Here is a 24,292-nt window from a genome sequence, read left to right on the forward strand (position 1 = left end):
CCCTTTTTGCAACTTTTGTGTGTGAAGATGAATGGCTTGTAATGAAATTGTGATTATTTTGTCACCAAATTTTGTGAGGAGAGAGACTGAAAAAACCAAAGCACACATTATGGCCCCAATCTTGCAATCCTTTACTCACATCTTTAATTTTTCTCATGTGAGTAAATTAAGCATATGTGTAAACATTTGCAGGAGTGGGGATTATTTTTGCACAGCCCTAATACTGTTTTGGTAATTATCTTATTTGTGTCTTTCAGATACTCCTGATGTTACTGTCTATTACACTTTAGATGGAAGTAAGCCAGAACTCTTTAGGAGACCTGGCTATGGAGAACGTAACACTTTTAAGTATAAGGGACCCATCACATTACCTGATGGGAAAATAACAGTAAAAGCTTTGGCAGTCACCAAGTAAGTAGCAACTGTCTATCTTGCATTATAATTATTGTAATTTTATTTGCTGTAGTGCCTAGGAGTCCCAGTCATGGGCCAGGACTCCATTGCCTAAGGCACTGTATAAACACAGAACAAAAAGACAGCCCCTGCTTCAAAGAGCTTACAATCAAAGTAATGTTCATGTATTCCTCTGTATGGACATCACTGTCTTCTATGCCAGAACATTTATTATTATTATTATATAGTAATTACTTATATTGCTGCAACCATGGATCAGGGAACAATTGCACTAGGCATGCTACAAATGCATAACAAAAAGACAGTTTTTGCCCTGAAGAGCTAAAAACAGAAGTACATTTTTACCATCAAAGTAAATTATTATTATACAATAATAAGCTCACTATATAAAGATTAACACATTCTCACAATGACACTGGAAGGTAGGCACATATTATTATTCCCGTTTTACAGATAGGGAAATAGACTCCACTGCTCCTGTTTCTATCTTTCTAGGTCCTTATACCACTCGCATCAGTGCTTTGCCCAACACCATGCTGGGAGTTAGTGGCAGAGCTAGAGTTAGAATGTAGTTGTTCCATGATCATTCCTAGATCATGCTGCCTCGTAACATTGGAAATCAATCACATGATATGACAATGGTACAATATTCTGTCATGCAGCATATGTGGGTATGGGAGCATTCTCGGAACTCCCTCTTCCCAGACTTCAGCCTGACCTATCAGTGACATGCTTAGTCAGTTGAGAGGGAGGGAGAGTGCTGACTATGCAGCTCTTAGAACGCCACCCTAAGGGCTCTCTTACTAGTTATGCTCATTAGGAGATAATAGTATACTTCCTGTGTTTTAGTCTGACAGGTAAAACTGCCAGGGATACCAATGCGATGTCAAAGTATCCAATGATTCACAGCCATATAGTAAATTTATAAAAATGTGCATTAACTTTCTAGCAATATGCTCAGTGGATATTGAACCAACAATGAGGACTTGATCCTCCATGGCTCAGATGCAGCGTTGCCTGTATAAGAGCAAGGTGAAATGAGAGGGGTAGGACAGGGAGAAACAGGGGACATGATCTTCCTTCAAGGCCATCAAGTGTCTTCTGGCTAGTAACAAAACTTCACATTTAAACCCAGTCACATCACACACGCTCACTCTCTGCCCTCTCCGACTTCCAAGGGAATGGAGACTTCCACTCAAGTTGAAGGACTGTGCCTATTGTTCCTTTACTGGCAATCATATATTGTCTTTGCTCATACTTGCCCTGGAGTGAAACTACCTTGCATTCCCTGTGCAAGGACTTGCAGAATCAAGGCTTATATATAGTTCTTGGTATCACTGTACAGACCATACTTTTTTTTTTTTTTAATTGTTGTGGTTGTGAAAAGACACATTCTCAGCTCCTTCATCCCATGCTAAATGTCAGTGAATGTCTGTGGTATCAAATGTTAACAAGGACATATAATGAATGGTATGGAATGGCAAACTAAATGTGGCTTGGTTTTGGAGGCAAGTGCTCCCATTCCATGTGGCATTATCACCTTTTCCCCGCACAAGTGAGTTGTACAGTAGTAGGGACAGAAAGAGGACATGGATTAAGGTATATCAGGAATATCTTATGTAAAAGGGAACCAGGTATTGAAATTATCCATATTTTCATCATTTTTAACTGGTAATTTTTCATCATGCGTAGAATTTCTGTTGTTTTTTAGAAGCACTGATTGATTGGGAGTATGAAGGGATCATGGCAGCTTGCTGAAATAGTAGTCTGGCTAGCAAGAGGCGTTTCAATAAAAGACCCATTTTCCCCACTGATTTCCTTTCTACTAATACCCATAATTTTGTGCTATAGCTATCTGTAGCCTTTTGTTTATTAACTTTTAGAGACTGCAGGGAGAGTGCCATTGTAACAAAGGTATTTCTGGTAGAATATGAGCCACCAAACATACTCTTTGCTGCTGAAGATAATGATGAGAATTTTCTGAAAGACCTCTCCAACCAGGCAAGTTACAGCAATGGTAAATCCCTGTTTGACCATAACATTTTGTATTATATTACAGAGAGACACCATCCAGGTAGCTGTCGAATTTCATTACTTTTATTTCTTTATCTGCCCATCTTTGTTGTTTTTAACCTTTTCTGGTATTGAAATCTATGAAAGTTCAAATGGTTCTTTATTGGGACAGCCAATTAAAACAATTGTAATACATCTCTTTTACTAATGCGCTGCTGACATTATGCAAGAATGGTTTTGTTTCAGCTGCTAGTAACTTACAACATTTGCCATTCCCCCTGCGTGGGGAATATTGTGTTTAACTGACAGGCTTATACAGAGACTTCCTTTTGGAAATAACACTTCAACTTGTCCCGTAATGTTTTCTCTGGGATTGTTCTGATCTCATTAGAAAAATTAACCCTCTGAAAATGAGTAGTCCAGAAAGGGCCAAATCTTGAAATTCTTACTCAGAGCCTGGTTGTGCCCTGCTGCTTGGGTGTGCAAAGGGGGAAATGTGTACAAGAAATCTGGTTCCACTTGTACACCAACACCACGTGCGACAGCCTGGCACTACTGTAGTTCTTGCACTCCACCACATGCTGAGATTGCACCCATTTACTATCTCCACGGGGTACAAATCTCATTGGTTAGGAAGAAATGTATACTGTGAGGGTGGTCTAGTAGTGCAGTGACAACCGTCCTCCTTCCATACCTTTCCTTCCCAATCCAAAGACCTGGACACCTCTTAAGTCCCTTCAGGGGAGCTTCCATGTAATTAGGGTAAGGGAACAATACTGCAAAGACTTGAATGGGGGAATGAAATGGTCTCAATGATGAGGAAGGATGATCGTTTTAGCATCTGTGTTTTAGGCTCTGTCTACACAGGCACGTTGGCTGGTAAAACTTTTGTCAGTCAGGGGTGTGAAAAAAACACCTCCTGACCGACAGAAGTTTCACTGACAAAAGCACTGGTGTGGACAGTGCTATGACAGCGAGACACATTCTCTTGCTAACATAGCAATGGTGGTTTAATTATGAGGGTGGTTTAATTATGCCAACGGGAGACCTCTCTCCCGTCAGCATAAAGCAGCTACACTGGAGACCTTACAATAGTGCTGTAGTGTAGACATAGCCTAAGACATACTGAAGGGGAATGATATTATCATCAGGAAAGCCAAAGGAGATGAGGCGACAATAATTGAGGCAAGTGATGACTAGACTGAGCACTGGCACATGTTTGAATTCACTGTTCTAAGGAATGTGCATGTGTGATTATAGACAGGTAATCTTTGTATTTATAGGAGCTGGAAGGTGGACTGTCAGTCACAAAATTAAAAAGGAAAGGAGTCAATGTGGAAAGCAAATCCAGCTGGAATGATACAGCCCAAGAGTTTCCAGGTATGACTTCATTAAAGCCAGATTGGACCTTAACCCCACTGAAAGTAGTTGGTAGAAGTGTATTTTTCTGTTCTCTGCAGGAAACTGCAGATAATCTCACAGATATCTCAGAGCCCAAGCATTCTCTGTGAGTTCACATGTGCTTATGCTTAACAGTCTGTCCCAACTTGTATTTAACTTAGACATTCTGGTTACCTTTCCCAGACCTGAAGAAGAGCTCTTTGAAGCTCGAAAGTTTGTACTGTCCACCAACAGAAGTTGGTCCAACAGTAGTTATCACCTCACCTGTCCTGTCTCTCTCATATCCTGGGACCAACACAGCCACAACAACACTACAAACATTTAAGTTAATGGCAGTTTCAGATGTCTTAGATGCAACTGTATCGAGAGTCTGCAAAGCTTTGCCTGCATAAGGAGTGCAGGATTTTACCACAAGGCAAAAACGAAAACTTAATTCAGCTTTTATTCATGCTATAAATAAAGCTAATTGTTACATAGCTATGATAACTGAGCCCGCTTACAAGCATAAGATCCTAAAGCCATTGCTGACTAATTTACTTTTGGATGGAGGTTTTAGGAGAAATTTTATTTTTTTAATTTTTTTATTTTAAATTAGGGAAAAATGCAAAAGGAAACATTTCTTTAGTGAGGAACTTGTGATAGATTTCCGCTACCAGAGAACTGCTTGCTAAATAACGTTTTCCAAAACAGCTAGAACTGTTCTTAGATATTGGGATGTGGTCCTGGGATAACATGTGGCATAATGTTAACCAAATCCCATGTTTTTATGAAGTGCATGATGGAGGAATGATGGTATGAAATTTGGCTGTAATTTTAGGCTTGGAGGTAGAGAGAAGAACTGTCCACAAACCTTTGAAAGGGCCACGGTTCTTGAATGGTCACTTGGAAACACCAGGTTATAGAGAAAAGTCAATCTCACCACCACCAACACATCAGTCCCAGGTAAATGAAACAGTTACTGGGGGAAACAATAAAGGCTAGGCCGAGAGTTGACTCTCAGCCCAGCGTGAGGAAATAGCTCCAGAAAGGATCCGAGAGTCAGAAACAGCCCTCTGAATCACAGTTCCTCCAGACCTCCTGCTTTGCACCCAGTTAGAGGCAGGGGAAGTTGATTGGGTTGGCCCATTTTCAGAATCAACAAGGTTGCTGGCTGGTATATAAAGGATGCAGGTTGAGGGCTCTTCTCGCTCACCATGCAGTACCTTGCAGGGTGCAATATCATGTCTATGGGCCTTACTGTTCCCTCAGGTCTGGATTTATGATGAGTGAGCCCTGCAGGGTGGCCTGAGATCTGTTTACTTTCCTGCACAGCCATGCAGGACTGGATGAGAACTGAGCCCTAAACAATTAAAAATGTTTGAAGGTTTCATAGTCATCCTCAGTCCTTCGTCCATCTAGTTCACGTCTCTGCCTATACCGTACAATACTGATTTAAACAAGCTGGTGATGACAAGCCTGTCGTACACAATTCTAGGAACGCCCAAAGCAGAACTTAGCCATCATTAAAGACTGGTGAGGCAGAGCAAATTATTGATGACTGACTCTTACTGTTTTTCTTTCTAACTCATTAGTGATTGACAGACCTGCAGCAGTAGTAGTTTCTGTTTCTTGAATACAGATAAAATTGTTAAAATTTAGGATCTGATCTTGCTCTCGTTGAAGTAAATAGTAAAACTCACATTTATTTTATCAGGAGCCAGAGGTCCTTAGTGTGGATCACAGATGAAATTCACTGGTTTAGCAGGCCTTATCTGAAGCCCCTGAATTGCAGTGAATTTTATCTTGAACAATAAGCATTCATATGGGGATGTAGCTGGGTCAGTCACCAGCCACACTCCTCAGACAGAGCTATGCTGACCTAAGGTCAAATGCAGACTCAGCTGTGTCAGTGGAAGAATGCCTCCACTTGGTTCAGGGAGGTGGAATTCCTACACTGACTGGAAAAACCCCTTCCATTGGACTAGGTTGCATCTACACTATGCCAGCATAACCTCATAAACTCTTAACTGTAAATGTACTTGGAGACTCATGCAGTATACACACAGCCTGTACTGACAGAAGGGGTTTTCCTGTCAATGTCAGAACACCACCTCCCCAAATGAAGCACTGACAGCTCTCTTCCACTGCCAGAGCTGCACCTGTTCTGTGGGTTAGGTTGGCTTAGCTACATTGGTCAGGGGAGTGGTTTTTTACATCCCTTGCCAAAGTAGCTATGCCAATCTAACTTTTGAGTGTAGATCAGGCCAGAGGTAATAAGTCATTTATAATCAAATTAATATTTTACGGTGCATGTTTCACTACCTTAAAGAAACATCTTTATTTCAGTTGATTGGTTCCACAGTATCTAGCAGGAAAAGTCTAACAAGCACCCAGACAATGAGAATCCAGAGGGAAACAGATTTCCTGAGGTAAGGTATTTTTTCTCCCCTGTTGTTTGTGGTGGGGGAATCACAAAGAAATTGCTTTAACAATTGAAGTGACAGTGCTGTTAAATTAAACTAAAATGAGGAAGGCAAGCGTGGACATTGGTTAATAAAAGGGGATTGCTGTTGTCATTTTTTTAATGTTACTGTATCTTACTGATAATGTTTTATTATAGTGAGATGTAAACCTAATTAATGATCTGCCATCCAAAGGAATGGCGACGGGGAGGATTAGGTTTAAAATTACAGTATGCAGCCCTTTCTCATGTTGGTGAGCATTTGCCCAGGAGTAGTCCCAGACAGTGTGTGTGAGTAAGTGCTCACCAGTCTGGGCTCTTTGATCCCCTGCGTTGGGTTTCACTGTAGGAGGTTGCAGGATTTAGCAACACAAATTGAGAACACGTTGAACCAGTTTGCTGTTATTTCTAGGTGTGCACATTGCTTAGCTCCTCGCCCATCTGATCCCTTTGCTCGCTTCTGTCAAGAATGTGGTTCTCCGATCCTGCCAGTGCCAGGGTGTCGCCTCCCACCCCCTGAAGGAGCTCAGGTCAGCAAAAAAATTGTAACCAACTCACTCCTATTTTGAGAATCAGAATAAGTTACTGCTGAGGGAACTGTGTTTTCATCACACTTTCAGTTGGAAAATCCTGCTTTCTGTGATTCTTCATATCTGTTAGTAACTTTGGCAGGAGGGACAATAATAATTCTTTCTAGTATGTTTTGCCTGTGGCTTTCAGCTGACCAGAGCAAGTTTCTAATGGGATCTGTTTTTTATAACGATATTTTGTAAAAATAATTTTTTTCTTCATCTGTGCCAGAAAAGAGCAATGATGTAGATACCCATTAGTGCTGCAGTGACCAACAAATCTTCAGAAACTGTAAAGTTAAAAACACATACAGGTCTTATTCAAAAGCTAAACATGGCACACAGTCCCATGACTTTTGCTTGTATTGCACTTAATAAGTCCCTGATTCTGTTATGTCACATATCTCTAAAAAGAGCACACTAGTATTCATAAACAGGAGGTGATTGTACAAGGTCGATAGACCAATATGTGCACATCTGAGATCTTTCTGTTTAGCTCGGTTTTTATAATAGTGCCCATCACTCTCCCCCAAGAGATAATAACCAAAATTCACAATGAGCCAATGGTCTAATTTTCTTCACTATTCAACCCGAGGCAGTCACAGATATGGCCATAGGACCCGATTCTGCAATGTACTGAGTGCCCTCAGCGCCTAGCAAAGTCATCAGAAAGTGAGGATATTCAGCCTCTTTCAGGATCAGAGTTAGGAAGATTTTAACTGCATACACGTTGATATTATTGTACCATTTTAGCTCTGTTAGGATCTAATTTAGCACCTTTCTGGTAAAATCTTCAGTAGTCAGTAAATTGTCCTCCTACCTTTCTTCTTTGTATCATCTTGTGTCCAAATCATAGATAAATTCATGGAATCATAGATTATTAGGGTTGGAAGGGACCTCAAGAGATCATCTAGTCCAACCCCCTGCTCAAAAAGGAGGACCAATCCCCAAATGGCCTCCTTAAGGATTGAACTCACAACCCTGGGTTTAGCAGGCCAATGCTCAAACCACTGAGCTATCCCTCTCCTCCTGCACCTATTCATTGCAATCAATTGCTAAATTTGTACTGGCTTCACTAAGAGCAGTGTCAGACTGTGTTTGGAAAAGAAATTGCCTTTGCAACTAACGTTTTTGCTCCTTCTGTCTCATACAGAGGGCAGCATCCAGTCATGAGCTGGTCAGACCAACAACAATGTAACTTCCACAAGAAGGTGTCTGCACCCAGGATTGTACTCTCGGGTTCTGCAGAAATCTGACTGAATAAGCAAAACCAATTGCAGGTTTTGTTTGTTCATGAGCTTTTTTTGCCTCAGTGAGCAATGTATAGGATTAAATATCATGGGAAGAGTAGATCTCTCTTATTTAAGCCCCATAAATGGCTCCTACTTGAAAAGTAAATGCCATTACTAGAGTCCACACATAAATCTGATCAGCAGCCTGATACTGAAAGTGGAAGGGTATAGGATCAGTTGTAACCCTTCTCTTGTGCTCATGATGGGGAACAAAAGTCAATAGGACTGGGCAAGAGAATGTGACATAACTAGAGATCAACGGATCTTCATCAAGCTCCCGCTGTGCCCAAGAAACCCCTCTGCAGGTACTGTCTTGGGTTTCGACCTCTGCAGATCTCAGGGGAATATATCAAACAGGAGGGGCTATAATGAAGGAGCAGCTACCGTACAGTCCCTGCTGAGCCCTGGGTAAAGACTGTTGAATTGTGGAAATCAACGAATGATCTGACCCTTATTACTTTGTGGCAGAGATGATTTGATGAAGAAGAAGGAGTTCCAAGCATGAAGGGAAGCATAGAAGAAAGTGCAAAGACAAAGGCCTGAGGACATGCAGGGACATTTAGTGGGAAATCGGAGTAGAGATATAGGCAGTGTCAAGCTTGAATGAAGGGAAAGATGCGACGTTTGAATCTGACGTGGAAAGCCAGTGAAAGGAGTGGTATGGTCAGAGTGACAGGAGAAGAACAAGTTTGGCAGTGGCATTTTGGATAGACTGTAGGAGTTGAAATAAGAAGCAGTGAGAACGGGAAGTAGGAGGTTATATCTGCTGAGAGCTGACCAATATAGTTTTAATAGGCCTGGACAAGAATTAGAGAAGAACTTTAGGGACGTTGAATGATATGGTATATCTATGGAATAAGTATAGCCGTAATTGCATGGGTAACGTTGATTCTGCTGTGTTAAGACTGCATGGATCAAAATAAGTAGTGTTGTGGGAATCGACTCACTTGTCCTATTATCCTAAAAATAATTCCTAGCAGGGTAATGCCAAATGACAGACACAGAAAAGCAGCAGGTATTTTTTGGTAAGAACCCATCGTGTAATCTCTGAGATCACATATGAAGAGAGAGAGATTGTTAGAAACAAATGAGAATATTCTCCCTCAAACACTGTCTTACGTGTCAGCACAGTACTCATGCTGGGCTCGTAATAGTAAATAAACACCAGGCCTGCAGAACAGCAACAGCCTTCTTATTTAATCTGCTGAGATGGGTAGCTGGAAGACAATCTGAATTGACTTATTTTTGAATGGCAACGTTACCCTGGAATTAACTCTTATAATGGCATCAATAGAGTTCATCATCAATTCCAATGAAACCATTGTTTTGAGGGGCATCAAATTTAGCTCTGAAATGTGTATAAATGGGCTGACAAATGAGGTTAAAAATTGCCACTCAGGCATCTATTTTTTTGAGCAAAACTTACCTTATATGAGTTGGTCCTTTGTTTTTGTTTTCTTAGTTTTACTGGACTCTGAAAAACAGTCCCTGCACTGGTTTCCAATCTCTACTTTGTCTCCTCTTTCCTCCAGCTAAAGTAACAATAATAATCTTTATTATTTGTACTGCAGTGGTGCCAGAGGGCTTGATCAGGACTTTATGCTAGGGGCTGTACACACACAGAGGAAGAACCAGCCTCTGCCCCAAGCTGCTTAGAATCCACTTTTTAACAGAGCACTTGTCTCATGGGAACAGTTCCTTTTGACAGCTAGGGTTCACGATGCTTTTTAGTATTCACTGTGTATTATACACTGGTTATTATGCATGTTGGGGAAAATCTTGCCCCATCTATTGCATGGCTGTAGAAAGCTTTGGGTCCATTGGAACATACGTAGCTCCTTGTGTGGTGGGTGGGTTGCAGCAGATCCTGTCTGGCACAGGGCGCATTTCTGCGAGGCTCATGGGGGAGGTGTAATTTATGGGCATGGCAAGAGCAGCTGATCCGTGGAAGTATGCACATACAACTGTTGTTCTCCTTGTGCAAGTGGCCCTCAGGCACATAGCATCTCCCTGGTCTACTGGAACCTAGAGGCAGCAATAAGTGCTGCAGAATGGCACTCTGCAGCCTGGAGGAAAGATTCTTTTCCCTTCTCCAGAAGCACCCATAGAGGTCCTGTGCAATGTAGACTCCAGCTCGGGGGGCGCTTAAATGAGGATGAGGTCAGAGGTTCCTGCTGTTCCCTTCCTCCTCCTTGTCCCCACTGTGTTACTGTTGCAGCCATAATAGAAGCTGTGAAGCTTCTCTACAGAGGTACGACGTTATCGGGGGAAAGGAGTCCTTCCCCACCACAACCATGAGGGCTACTCCAAGCATAGCCTAAAATGTATCTACTCAGGGCATAGCCTAGGATTTAAGTCTTTAGGAAGCAATTGCCAGAAGCTGGGAATGGGCGACTGAGGATTGATCACTGGATGATGCCCTGTTCTGTTCATTCCCTTTGAAGCGCCTGGCACTGGCCACTGTCGGAAGACAGGACACTGGGCTAGATGGACCTTTGGTCTGATCCAGGGTGGTGGTTCTTTTTTTCTTAATTTAATTCCACTTTCCTGCAGTGTGATTGCCATAGATGTTTCATTTTAATGCTCCGTGTGCTGCAATGTGTACGTTCCTTAGTATTCACTGACATCATACCTCAGAGGAAAAGAGACAGTTTCTTGTGAGTGTGTTATGACTCGATGCTGAGGCCCTTACTCAGGTAAGTGTCCCACTGGAATCAGTGTGAGGCTTTTTTCCTGAGTCAAGACTAAGGACTGCAGGGTTTGGCTTATAAAGAACCCTAGTAACAACATCTTACCGTTTGTAGCAGGAATAATATGTAGTGTAGGTGCTTCCTAGCTCAGCAAGTAGATATATAAAAATATCAGGCCCCTGTGCCTATTGCTTTACCCTCTGTGAAGTGATAATATCAAAAAGTCTGATATTAACTTTTGTGGGCGTATAATTTTCCATTATAAAGAAGCATCATGTTGTCTTTTGTACAGATGGGACTATGTGTAGAATGCAGAACCATGGTGCCAATGAACACACCAACTTGTATTGTATGTGAGGCCCCGATAGCTCCACAGCTGCAGCCCCAGGCCAGCATCTGCTTAAAGGTAATTGAGAATCAGTGTAACCAAGAAGTAAATTCCTAGAGCTTAGTATGTTTCCTATAGATGATTTTGGTACAGATGTTTTGATTCCATTTGGCTTTGGCTCTTTACCTTGCTGCGACTTTGAGTTAGTAGGATTTAAAATGTTTATTGAACAGTAGCTGTCATTAAAGGTCGACCTCAGTAGCATGACCAGGCACGTTGTACAAGAGCACAATATGTCAGTAATATCTATTTGAGTAAGGCAGGGATGCAGTTCTTCTGCACAGTATGAAGTACATTAATTTGGTCTGTCTAGGCATTTATACCTTGCTCATAGTTATTTTAACTCTAATAAATCTGTCCTCGCAAGTCTATTTACCTCTTTTGATGGTGAAATATTACTTATTACATGGGAATGGCACAGCTGGAGCAGTTACTGGAGATGGGGTGGGGGGGGAGAGACATGTTTGGGGGGGTTCCTGTGGGATGCAGAATGCAGTCTCAGCTGGTGATTCTCAGCTAGTGTGTTGTTGTGGGGTATGATGGGCTGAGGGGGCATTTCTGGGAAAGGGAGGAGGCTGCTGAAGGAGGAATTGTGGGCATGGGGATTGTCAGAAAGAATGGACGTTCACTGGCTGAGGACTCCTCGTTTTTTTTACAGTTGTCATAGACATCAGCTCACACTTTAAATGGTTTAGAGCAGCCCTAATGTAGGTACAGGGGCAGAGCATGGCTAGTGTGGACACACTTGTCAACACTAGAATTTGTCATACTCATAATTCCTAGCGCCTGTGGAAACTCACACTCCGTAGCAGTAACCAAGGCGGGCCAGTGAGATCTCCCCAGGAAGAGTAGCCCAAAGGTATAGGTGTCTTTCTCTTGATTTTCTCTTGCCAATTCAACAACACTGCCCTCAGCTGCAGCTCTGCACGGCAACTGGGCAAGGTAGCTTAACTTTATTAAAGCCCGCAGTACAGGAGTTATTTGAGCACTGTGTGTGCACGCTTGAGGGAGTTCCTCCATCTGCAGGACTAAGCTACTCGTACCTCTGCAGGCTCAAATCCCTGTTGAGCAGATGGTTTATCTTTACCATCCTGTTTTTTCTGTATTTTAAAGGGCAAAGTAATCTGTCGGGTATGTGGCACAGGAAATCCTATTCACATAAAACACTGTGTGACCTGTGAAAGCAGACTGCCTGAAATACAGACGGTAAGGTTCATGCACAAAACAGTCGCACTTGGTCACATGAGATCAGTGAATAAACTTCATTTTCTTTGTCTTGAAAACATAGGGCCAAATCTGGCTCTGTGCTGGGGGCTGTGCTTTCTCTTGTATAGCCTAGGGGACAATTCTAGCACCTAGCAGTTCTCCTTTTGAAATACCCTGCTCTGAGCTCTACAAGATACTGGAAATCCCATCATACACCTTCTTGTTTCTCCCACGGGAGCCACGATTTTACAGTGCTGCTGTCTCTGCCAAAAGGTGCTTTGAAAATGTGTCAAAGATGATGGTCTTGACTCAAAATTTCCTGAATTTAGTGACGCTTGTGTATGTTCAGTTCTCTTTTAAATTGCAGTTAAGAACTATAAATCTTGACAGTAATGATGGGTAATTGCAGCAGGAAAGATCACTCATATTGATTTAAAATTTTGTGTGTATTAGTGACCTTTTAATTATTTTTGTTATCTCCACTTCCTGCATGCCCCATCAGCGTACAACTACTATGCTTGTTTTTGGCAGTGACTCTGTCCAGAGGTGAGAGAAACAACAGTGAATTTTTCCCTCTAAGATCGCTGTCTGTTTCATCTTCCAGTTTAGCTGTGTTCATTTGGCTGGAGTAATTTTTAATTTCTTCCCCTTAGGCAAAATCTCTTCTAAATGCCCAAAGAGAGATTTCCTTTCGCTAAGCAGAGAGAGATACAGAGCTGAGAGAAGACAGTAATGATTTGGATCTCGTTGCCTACTGGTCACTATGACAACAATGCAAGATCGTAGCTAAAACTACCCGGACCTGGGTGTAGAGATTTCCTGTACAATCCCTGTAATCCTGAAAAGTCAGCGGGACTACTCGCAAGCTTTAAGCTAAGCACGTTGTGCACTCTAACTAGTTCATTGTAGTGGGGCTGGCAGTGAAACAACTATAGAAAATGAGAGATCAAAATAAATGCAAAATAAGTGATCTAATCCCCCCTAGCCCTCCACTCACGTCAACATTTTAAGATTTACACGACTCTTGCGAACAAATAAGAAAAATATCAGTCACATTTTCTATTGTGGAATGTAATTTTTTCAACATAGCTTCTTTTAATTTCAAAATTTCCTTATGCCCCCATGTTTTTAGGTGAATAATTGCACCATTAAAAAAGGGACAAAATATGTTAGGAAATAAGGTTTTGTGGTCAGATTTCTCAGAGGATGAATAATGGAAAGTTAGACACACACACAACTATTAAAAAACATAATTTTATTGAATCCTTTAAATGAGAAAATTCCACATTAGATCAGAGTAAGCCCAATGTTCATTCACTGCTGAAAGCATTGCTTTAGACTGAGCGTTCCCTTAGATTGAACGTTGCTTTGTGCTTTCAGATTAGCTTGCTTTCACCCTCTCCTTATTTCCCCTTTGGTTTTCTTTTACTGTAGCCCATGAAATTCTTGTTTTGCTTTACTAGCCTGCACTCAGTGGAGATGCACCCCCACCTTTATCAAGTCATCTAGGGAGAACAATATCCTGCTCAAAATGCGGCCGTGATAACCACTGTGATGCTCGTTTCTGTGATTGGTGTGGAGCCAAGGTATGCTCATAGGCTCAGGCTCCTGTAAAGACTGTTTTCTCTTTCATTGGCATTTGGTGTTTGTGTTGACAAGCCTGGTTTTACGCATCTGTGACCTGCAGCAATTCCATTCCCAGGAATCTTGTGGGTTAGGATATGTTTTTATATTATCATTATTTAATGTTTGTATTAAGTGCTATAGATGTGCAGAGCTCAGTAAAGAGAAATTAAAGACATAGGACGAAACTGTGATCTCATTAAAGTCAATGGCCAAACTCCCATTGCCTTCTGGAGGGCTAGAATTTCACCCATGTTCCCTGCCCAGAGGCGCTTTTACCTAAAATAGTCAATGTAAAGATGGCCCCATGTAATTAATGTATTTCTGCAACCATATTTCTATGTATTTCTGTAACTTCTTGTGCTAGATTCACCCCCACCAGAATGGGGAAGTTCAAACTGTATCCTCCAGGGCCACATAAAAATTAGAAACTCTGCTATATATGCCAGTGAAATCATGGGTTTTCATCGAGAGAGGGCCTGGGGAGGAGTACAGTTGAACAGACAATTAACTGAGATGTGTTGACATTCCAGAGTTCAATAGTACTAAAGACAGGGTTTCCAAGAGGAGAAAAATATTTTAAAAGTGCATTTGATATCAATATTTTAAAGTTGGCAGGTCTAAAAATTAACCTACGTAGATGCTGATTCCATCTGCAAAACCTTACCTCTGCATGGCCTGGTTCAGCCGCAGTTGACTGTGATGAGCTGCACGTTTGGTCTGGCTTTTGTCAGGGTGTGAGCCTGGTTTAGAACTGGCAACCAAGGTCACCAGTTTAACAATTGTAACTACTATCACTCTAGTTTCTCTAAATTCATGCTGGTTGGTCTGATTGGTCGCTTTATTTCTGGGAGTACAAGAAGGTAGATCTCCATTGTGCTACATATTTACCTGCTCCTATGGTGACAATAGTTTCATTGTACTTTTCAGCCAGGTCCTCCTCCAAGCTACTTTACTTGCTTCAAGTGTGGTGCAAGCAACCACCCATATGCTAGATTCTGTGGATCTTGTGGTGTCTATATTGAGCCTCCATCAAGACTGGGCTCTCAGAATAGCATGCTATTGAGTGCTGGAGATACCTTTGCATTTTCTAAGGTAAGTCATATAACGTCACAAACGAGGCTGAGACCACAGTAGAGACACTGGTATCCTCAGCTGGTATAAATTGATGTAACTCCATTGGCTTCTTTCATCTGAGGATACCATGTTCTGCTCGCAAACATTCTGTGAGCAGAAAAAGAGGTTACATACATTCACTGAAGGAATTGTTTGCTGTGGATATTTACTCATCCCTAATCATTAGTACGTATAGCAAAATGAGAAGCAGTCCGTCCCTTTTTAAAGTGTTTGCTCTTTTAAGTACTTTGATCTGGTTCTCACACAATCACTCACAAATTATATCTGGCTAACTTAAGGTTTTCTTTGATAATGCATATACCACATTGTTTTAAAAAACTATATTTTAAGAGAAAACCATAATACTTAGCAAGCACAAATGTAAGGATATCAGAACATAAGTCAATGTCTATTTACAAGAAATAGGTTGCATGGGTTTTTCTGAGTATTTGTGATATGCGAGGGTGGCATTTTTTCCAAATGTTAACTGTAATCAGGCATTATTAAAATTCCTTCTTTAAACAGTTTGCATCTCTGATGACTTTTGCATTCTTGGATTGTTTTTACACCCATGGATTCTTTCCTTTTTTGGTGATTTTTTTCTTGTATGAAGTTCTATAACTATTAATTACACTTTACTATCACTTTTGTCATCCGGGCACTGATCTTTCCCAATAGGATAAAGGATTACAGACTCGAGCTGCCTGGGAGCCTCTGGTTGTTTCATTACCAAAGTCGAAACTAGATAGAACAGAAAGAAAAGACAAAGGAACCCAGACCATTGGCCTGTTCTACCCATCCAGCACACTCTTAGAGAAGAAAGAACTTGAGCTGGTTTCTCAAAAAGAAAAACAGGAGAAGATGAGCGATCGCAAGCCCCTGCTCACAGCCATCAGTCCTGGAAGAGGTTAGAAATAGTTCATGATTGCACATGGTCAGCAAGGAAAACTTCCCCTGGTTCTGAAAGAAAACTACAGTACGTTACCTTGTATTCTTTTAAAATGGGTTCTCTGTGGCATAATAGCTTGACAAGCCACTCTTTTATATCATGGCATCATCTCTCTTCCCACTAATAACTGTACACCCTATGTCTGGTGCTTTGATCTAAGACCCCAGCCCTTCTTTAAAACACAGCAAGCCTTCACAGAATGCACCAGAATTACATTATAAGGCCTTTGTGCAGCCTTACCATTTGGCTGTGATGTCCTCCACTCTCACAAGTGAAGGGTCAGATTTGGTCTGTATTTGGATTGGAGACTACCAAGGACAACTCAGGTTTTGTTCACGTAATCAGTGTTGTTATTCTTTCTGGCAATAGTGGCATTTAGTGCTGGTGGAGGCACTGTCTTTTGGAAAATATGTAAGGGCTTGTCTGCACAGGGACATTGACCAGAATAGCTAGTGCAGAATAAACTGTGGAAACAGATTAAACTAAGATGGAAAAAGGCACTATTATTCCAGAATAAAGTGTCCACATAGGGAGCTCTTCCGGAATAACTATTGTAGAATAGATTATTCCACAATAACTATTCTGGTCAATTTCCCTATATAGACAAGTCTAAATCCAACATCTTGACTGTTTGTGGTCATTAAAAATTGTTTACGATTAGGGATCTTAGCCCCACTGTCCTGGCAAAATTCTAGTTTAGGGCCAAAAGAAGCCTTAAGACAGACTCCTGTAGCTATATTTAAGCACCTAAATAAGTGACTTGATTTTCAAAGGTGCTGAGCACCCAGCAGCTCCCACTGAGCTCATTAATTTCATGTTGTGTTCCAGTCTGTCAGCCCAGGGGATATTTTAACATTTAAAGAGCTAGTAGAGCCTCCATACAGCTAATGGGCAGCGGTTCGGTGGATTGATTTTTTTCCCCAGTTGGTTCACCCATCAGCTTTCAGTAGAGTACCTAACTCTGAGAACGCTGGGGTTTTTCAGTGTGCCAGCCAAAGAACAGGTTAGAATGAGGTATGTCTGTAGTGTAAAAAAAAAGGAGTTAATGATCTTTCAGGCCTTCCTACATGTTCTGTTAACATCTGTTTTATTTTTAACCTATTACAGTACTTGGGGATTAACGCTTTGCACTGCCTTGCAGTGAGGAGTCTCCTCCTAGTTCCATCACTGCAGTGAATAGAGTACTTGACCCAACATGTCAAAGAAGTTATCTTAGTCAGAGATGATGGTAAGGGACTGGCCCAAAATAGGGCTGAGAACATACTTAACTCTAAAGACTTTTGTGTCTGTGCATCGGAAGTGCAGCTTTCACCAGGGGAAAGAGAACTCCCTTCACAGGGGCAAGTTGGGGAGAAGCTTTGAATTGCTCTGTATTACAGTTGAACCTCACCAACTGACATAGCATTAGAGTCCCCTGAGAGCTTTGCTGAATATAGAGAGGGGGTGGCTGGCAGGTCATTCTCCATTAGAATCCCCTAGGCTTTGGCCCACACATTCATAACAGTTTGTTTGTTAGCCCACAGGCCTCAGCCTTCTACATCATCATCCTTGCTTCATGCTAAGCTACATAGGCCAGAGACACTTATACCAACCGCAGCCATTCAGTGACACCCAGGCTTGTCTCAGTTATACTGGCCACACACATCCATCATTTCTTCAATGCAACTGTATTTGACTTATGACATTATTGCTAAATTAAAAAGCCAATAATTAAGGTAATTGTTTCCTCCCTAAACAAATAAGCCTCCTGCACTAAATAGTCAATCAGGCTTCCAGGGAAAAATGTACAAGACAATTTGGAGAGAGAGAAATAACAACAAAATAGAAGTGTCAGTTTTCTGATCTGAGCTCTGTTTTTTGTTGTATTTTCAGTCAGGTTTGAACAGGAGCCAAAAGCATTTGCAAAGTAAATATTACAGAGAAGCCAACCCTTTTTTAACTGTAATGTACCGTAAATCAGTCCGATCTAGGTGTAACCAGTTAATGACAACATGAGTTCAGATGTTCAGTCAGGGCTGCCAGAAATCCTTTAAGATGCATAACAAACATAAGCAGCGTGAAGCCAAGTGCGCATAAGTGTATTTCTGGCGTCTCTGGTTTTACATCTTGATTTTTATGTCACAAGCACCTGGCCCAATTTAACCCTGGCCTAATCTAGTACAGCTATCACTGACTTCACTGTGTGTTGCATCCACGAAGTAGGAGCCCAGTCGTAAGGTTTAATTGTTACTTTAAATTAGTATTTATTTAAGTCTGTGATTTGGATTAAAGCAAAATGCCGTTGCTTTGGAAGCCATTAGGGGAACAGTTTGGGGTACTGTAGAGATGAGTACCCCTTAGTTTGTTTCTTTAATGCTTATCTTGATGATCAATACCTTATAAGTCTGTTGTTTGACTTTACCATAGTTTCTATATGGCCAACCTTTGAACTTGTTGATTTTCCTTCTAAGCCTCCATATCTTGATTTCCTCAAGGGCAAAAACGTTTTTGAGAATCATTTCTTTGTTATACTTTGACATGTTGTTTTTATATAATAAAATGCCATTTATATGGCAGTAGTGTCCAGAGGCCCCTGCTGGGTTGTGCCCCATTGTATATACTGATATTAAATCTGGGACAACTGTTTTTTATCTAAGTATATAACAGCTTTGGTACCGTGGATCCTTTCTAAGAATTAGTGACAGAATGGAGAGAGACCACCCAGTATATTTTTTCTTCTGCTTTTGGCTTGCCTTATTAAAGCCACACAGTACCATTCTTTTTCTGACTTGGCTTCCTGTTCCTGTTCTGGTCCTCAACCAGTGCTCCAGCAGGCCAGAGTAAGGTCAAGGTGATCTTACTGTTTTGACTAAACGAGGCTTGTCACACCTACACAGTTTATTTACTCTCTGTACTTTCTATAAGTGCACTTGACAGCAAAGTTGGCTGGATCCTGATACACAGCCACTTAAGGTTTAAAATGAATCCTTCCATCCATTTGTCCACTAAACACAGAATACTGCATTGGAGATATTGGATTCAGATTGCAAAAGAATTGAAAATAAATCCTACTCTGACTTCTTATTAATTATTTAGATTGTGGCAGCACCCAAAACGTGCCAGATGTTATTCACCCCACCTCAAAGAGCTTGCAGTCTGATAGACAGAGAGCAGGCAGAAAACTGGGGCGAGAGATACAACATACAAGCAGCGAGATCAGAGTTAGGACTGGGACATCTAATGGCAGCTTCCAATTGTTGTGTTTTTGTTTGCTATATGCATAAACTGTCTCCAGCTGCCGCCTAGATGCTACCTAGCAATTGGCTAATTTCTCATAGGTGTTGTCTCAGAAGTGGGTCTGGAAAAGGGAACTGAAAGATGAGAAGGCAATTGTCAGTTGTATCAGCTCAGTCCATTTCAAGAGGAGAGGCATCTAGGAAAGAAAGTACAGAGACAGTTTCATCTGGACTTAATGAGCCAATATTGATTTGTTAGAACTCCTCCCCTTCCCCACAAACTGCCTGTCAAAACTCAGCCTTATCTGTACTTCCTTGTGGTTATGCCTTAAAATATAATCTCTCTTTAGGAAATTATAAAGTATTTGTCCAATAATACAGTCTGTATTACTAACTGGAAACCCTTATACACTGCTACAGTGTGTGCAGTTTTCAGACCTGGCTTCATTTTTAACTCTCAGTGAGATCTACAAAGCAAGCCAGATTTCCTGAAAATCAGTTCAGTCATGCCTGAGAACTCAGGCTTAATATTGCACTAACACTAACTTTTTTTTCCTGAAATTGTTTTATATTCTCTGTCACTTAGAACTAGCTTGAGTCGTTAGACTCAACACTGAATATGGGGCAGCACGTAGCTTTTCCATCCCAAGAGAAGCTCTAAGAAGGAATGACTCAGTGCTCCACTGTTGATCTGAGGGAAGTGTATTATTTCACTCCTGTATAGGGTGCAGCTTGCTTCTCTTCCTCCTCCTTGGTCAGCTGGATTTGCTACAGAAAAATGCAGTGTTCTTTGTCCTGATCAAAATCTACAATTTTTACTTACTCCACCACATCAGTCGAAGAGTTATTGATGACAGTTACAGGGTATTTTCATTTTCATAACTCCTACTTTTTAGGGTACTGGAGAAAACAGTTAGATCATGTCTGTGCCCATCTTAGAAGCTATGCTCAGAACAACCCAGAGTTCAGGGCTTTGATTGGAGAACCTCGAATGGGAAAGGTAAGAAATAGCTTTTGCATCTAGCATTTTTCTTGTGATATATCAAGGAACGATTGAAGAGAAAATAAATCTGATCAAAATACTGTTTTATTTTCTAGAAAATTAGCCCCTTAGGCCATGTCTACACTAGGAGCGCATTATCAGTATAGGAATACTGGTACACTATACCAGCACAGCGCTCCTAGTGTGGATGCAGCCATACCAACAAAGCAGCACTTTGTACAGGTATTGTAAAACCACCCCCCATTAATGAAACAAGCTACGCCAGTTGAAGTGCAGCTTTGCTAGTAGAACTACATCTACATTAGGGGGTTCTGCTGGCACAGCTGGGTTGTTCGGGGATCACACACCTCTTCCCATCCCGACCGATATAGCTATGCAGGAGAAGTTTGTAGCATAGACCTGGTCTAAATAATTGTGCCAATTATTGTCTTGATTCATCTACCTGTGTTTTATTTCTGTCCTACTTTTTTTCCTGCTTGCTCTTTCTAATTCCCCTTTGTTCTCTTTTTCTCACTTCTTTCATTCTATTCCAGTCTTTTCTTCTTAGTTTGCTGTTGAGTTCTTTCTGCTTTCTCTCTAGTTATAATTCCCTTCCTTCTCTCACATATTCTCTTTGGAACCACCCCCAAAGTTAGGGGAGATGGTCACCACAACCTTAAAGGCCTTGCTGACAGATCAGAGCGGAGGTGTTATTCAACTGATTTTATTATATCCCAGAGCAGATGTTCACTCCTGTGCCTTGGGTCAGCACAAGGCCAATGCACTATTTAAGTCCTACTTATAAGCGGTGCATTTGCCTTGGGCTAGCCCTCTGCACAGGGATGAATTTCCTTGGTAGGCAGCAGCATGTAACTTTGTCTTGTATACTTTATTTCTGCCACAAACTATGCCATTATTGTAACAATGTGTTCTTACCTCAGTATTACGCACTTTGCTTGTGCATGTTAGGGATATTAGCTCACTAAATGTCACCAGTCAACACTAAAAAATGGTTAGCTGTGGCTGTATTGATGGCTAAAATGGTCATACTGGGGAGATGGAAATTTGAGGTTTCTTTTACATGCAGTGACTGCTCTCAATGGCACAAATGCAAAAATCATATCAAACAGAAACAGCTGGAAAAAATACATGCTTTAGATATGGTTACATGTGCCTGGGAGCAAGAATGGTATGTGCTTTGTGGAGGTATGGCATTCCATCAGATTCTTAGTACCACTCTGACACTGTGCAGGGTCCTGAATGTGAGAGTAATGTGAGTGGTGTCTATTTTAAAGCCTTTTTACGCTGCCAGAGAGCTGTAGAGGAGAATCAGGCCCATTGCAATTCCTTTTCTTTGAGAAGATTCAGGCATGTGCAGTTTGGAAAGATATGGATACACCTCTACCCCGATATAATGTGACCCGATATAACACGCATTCAGATATAACACAGTAAAGCAGTGCTCCAGGGGGGCTGGGCTGCGCACTCCGGTGGATCAAAGCAAGTTCAATGTAATGCGGTTTCACCTATAATACAGTAAGATTTTTTGGTTCCCAAGGACAGCGTTATATCGAGGTAGAGGTATATCTCTAGGCCTCTATCATCCTACTGTAATGAAACTTCTGCCAAGAAAAGTATCAGTGCTGATTCAAGGCAAATGCCAATATCTGGTCTTTATTAATGCTTTTTCATATTTCATGCAGAATATATATATATAAATGTATAAAAATCAAAGTTCTCACCCTGCAGTGATGCCAACTTGCATTGTAATCTTATCAGCTTTCATAAGCCAACCAGCTATGTGCCATTTGTCTAAAATTTCCCTGTAGTTTCAATTTTATAAATAAGATCATTTTCCCCTCTTTAAATCACTTTCATATAGTTATATGGTGTAGCTGCCACAGAATGGTGCCATTTCCTCCCCACAGCAGGCTGCATTTCAGTAGTGGGTGACGTTAGCTCTATATGCACAGTGCTGGCACAAACTGGCACAACCCAAGTGGAAATTGTCCACTGGTGATAAGTTTTCCTGGAGCACGGTGGCACAAGGTGCCCATATCTCATGCTCCATTGGGGCTCTGTAGCCATATAGTGCAGCCCAAAAGTGAGTGGGAGATAGGCCAGGTCAGCTGAGAAATATGCTTACTTAGCACCAGCCCCCCTTCATGGTAAAGCATTTCTATTTATCATATCAGTTGCATCTACTGTATTTATGTAGCACTGTGCACCATAGTATTTGCACATAGCTGCCCCTGTGGGTGCAGTGTGTGTGTGTGTAAATGCCATCCCTCTGCAGCCATGGGTGTGAATCTGTTTCATGACATGTACAACATTCTGGGATGAGAGTATAAGGAATCATTACTATTTTTAGACATTTGGCATATTCAGTCATTCAGGTTTCTCTACTTACCTCAAAATATTACGTTATAAATTCATACCCTTTCAGTCAGTTAAAGTGGAAAGATGATTAGTTAATGTGCATACAGTGCCATAAAGAAGTAAAGTGTGAATTATTAATTATTATTGTTACTATTACTGTATTATTTATTTATGAATATATTGGTTCAGTTGATAAACACTTTCAGCCGACAGCAGGACTACTTAGCATAACTGAAACTGTCTTCCTGTATTTTTATAAGAAGAGGTGTAACTTGTGCTTTTTTCCTTATAGATTATTTCTGCTACAGTCCATGAGGATGGTTATGAAGTCAGTCTCAGATTAAATTACATTCTTGCCATAAACAAGGTCAGTTTAGGGGACTTAGGCTAATCATTGGCGAAGTTGATCTACTGAGCCAATAGCCATTGCTTGACAGCTCAGCACAAATATGTATCTCTAACCCTATTCCAGAATTTCTCTTGTTGAGAGCATGTTACTCCTTTCTAAAGTGAAAGTCTTTTCTTTTTCTGTTTGAGCTAAGTAAACAGGAATCCCTATTGAGCAAATCGGACTTCATGGTCACGTTGCTGTTATCTTGTATTCATTGCCAAGGCATCTTATAAAGAATGCTATTAATATTAACATTCTTCTTTCAACGGAGAAATTTTTAATAGCCTTAATACCACTTTCCTCCTGCTCTCAAATCTTCCTACTCTCCAAACGGTTGTCTTCTGGCACAAGTTTTCTAATTCTAAATACTGTTGAGAGGCAGCACATGCCATAGCTTTTGCTAATTTTGCTCTGAGGCTCTGCATGTTCCTGCAATATTATCTTGTTTACCCACATTCCCAATCCTTCCAAGGAATCCAGTTCAACTCGGAGATTTTCTTTTGGACAGCACCCTGATGAAAGGTGTTTCAGAAGGTGTATCGTTTGGCTTCTTATTGCTGTATCTCATTTGACAAGCAATATGTTAAGAGGTTTTTTTCATCTCTCTCTCTCTATTTATATATATAAAATGCTTTTGCTTGGATGTGTATCTTCATTTCACAATATTGAGGTGATGTTCAAGTTTTTGCGTTAAAACAAGTCTTGAATAGTGAGGTGCTTTAAAAACCTGTTTCCTTTGCCTGTGTTGAAACAGTACTAACTAAGATGGAAGACATTAAATAGCTGTATGTCTTTTCTGATAATATAACTTCCTTCCATTTCATGCCACTGAGGATCTTACAGAATTATGCAATCATCTGATTAAATGTCCACATGTTCTGATTCCCCAGGGTATTCTCACTGGTCAACCAATGAAGTTTGACAATCATTATCTGAGCACTGTGACAGAAGGCAGAGATGGACGGTATGATAGTCAGGCTAGTTTGGGTGAGTTTTCCTATATCTTTACAATCTAACTACAGCACTCAAGAATAGGAATCTGTCTCCTATTAATAACATGTTAGATGCTCAAACAGGGAAATTTATCACCGTGCAGACAGCCTGCAACATTTAAAACCTCGAAATAGGATGTAAGTGGGATTTAAAGGTGGGTTCCAGAGAGGGACTTAAGCATTGAGGCACCTAAATCTTAGGTGCCTAGAAAAATCACAAGAACAACAACGG

General features: G+C 41.0%; 1 protein-coding gene across 3 annotated transcripts in view; it reads left to right on the top strand.

Moving 5' to 3' along the window:
• Window positions 1-24,292, top strand: part of DZANK1 (double zinc ribbon and ankyrin repeat domains 1) — a 34,377-nt gene that overhangs the window by 2,418 nt on the left and 7,667 nt on the right. For all 3 annotated transcript variants that reach the window (XM_050951291.1, XM_050951293.1, XM_050951294.1), the window contains exons 3-16: window positions 258-411; window positions 2,298-2,415; window positions 3,711-3,807; window positions 4,646-4,770; window positions 6,154-6,236; window positions 6,681-6,798; window positions 11,112-11,225; window positions 12,321-12,413; window positions 13,877-13,999; window positions 14,967-15,131; window positions 15,831-16,059; window positions 20,213-20,316; window positions 22,970-23,044; window positions 23,959-24,055. In XM_050951291.1, the coding sequence (XP_050807248.1) occupies window positions 258-411; window positions 2,298-2,415; window positions 3,711-3,807; window positions 4,646-4,770; window positions 6,154-6,236; window positions 6,681-6,798; window positions 11,112-11,225; window positions 12,321-12,413; window positions 13,877-13,999; window positions 14,967-15,131; window positions 15,831-16,059; window positions 20,213-20,316; window positions 22,970-23,044; window positions 23,959-24,055 (1,695 nt within the window). The remainder of the gene's footprint in view (window positions 1-257; window positions 412-2,297; window positions 2,416-3,710; window positions 3,808-4,645; window positions 4,771-6,153; window positions 6,237-6,680; window positions 6,799-11,111; window positions 11,226-12,320; window positions 12,414-13,876; window positions 14,000-14,966; window positions 15,132-15,830; window positions 16,060-20,212; window positions 20,317-22,969; window positions 23,045-23,958; window positions 24,056-24,292) is intronic.

The sequence above is a fragment of the Gopherus flavomarginatus genome, chromosome 4 (assembly GCF_025201925.1).
Source record: "Gopherus flavomarginatus isolate rGopFla2 chromosome 4, rGopFla2.mat.asm, whole genome shotgun sequence".
In the NCBI taxonomy this organism is placed as follows: Eukaryota; Metazoa; Chordata; order Testudines; family Testudinidae; genus Gopherus; species Gopherus flavomarginatus.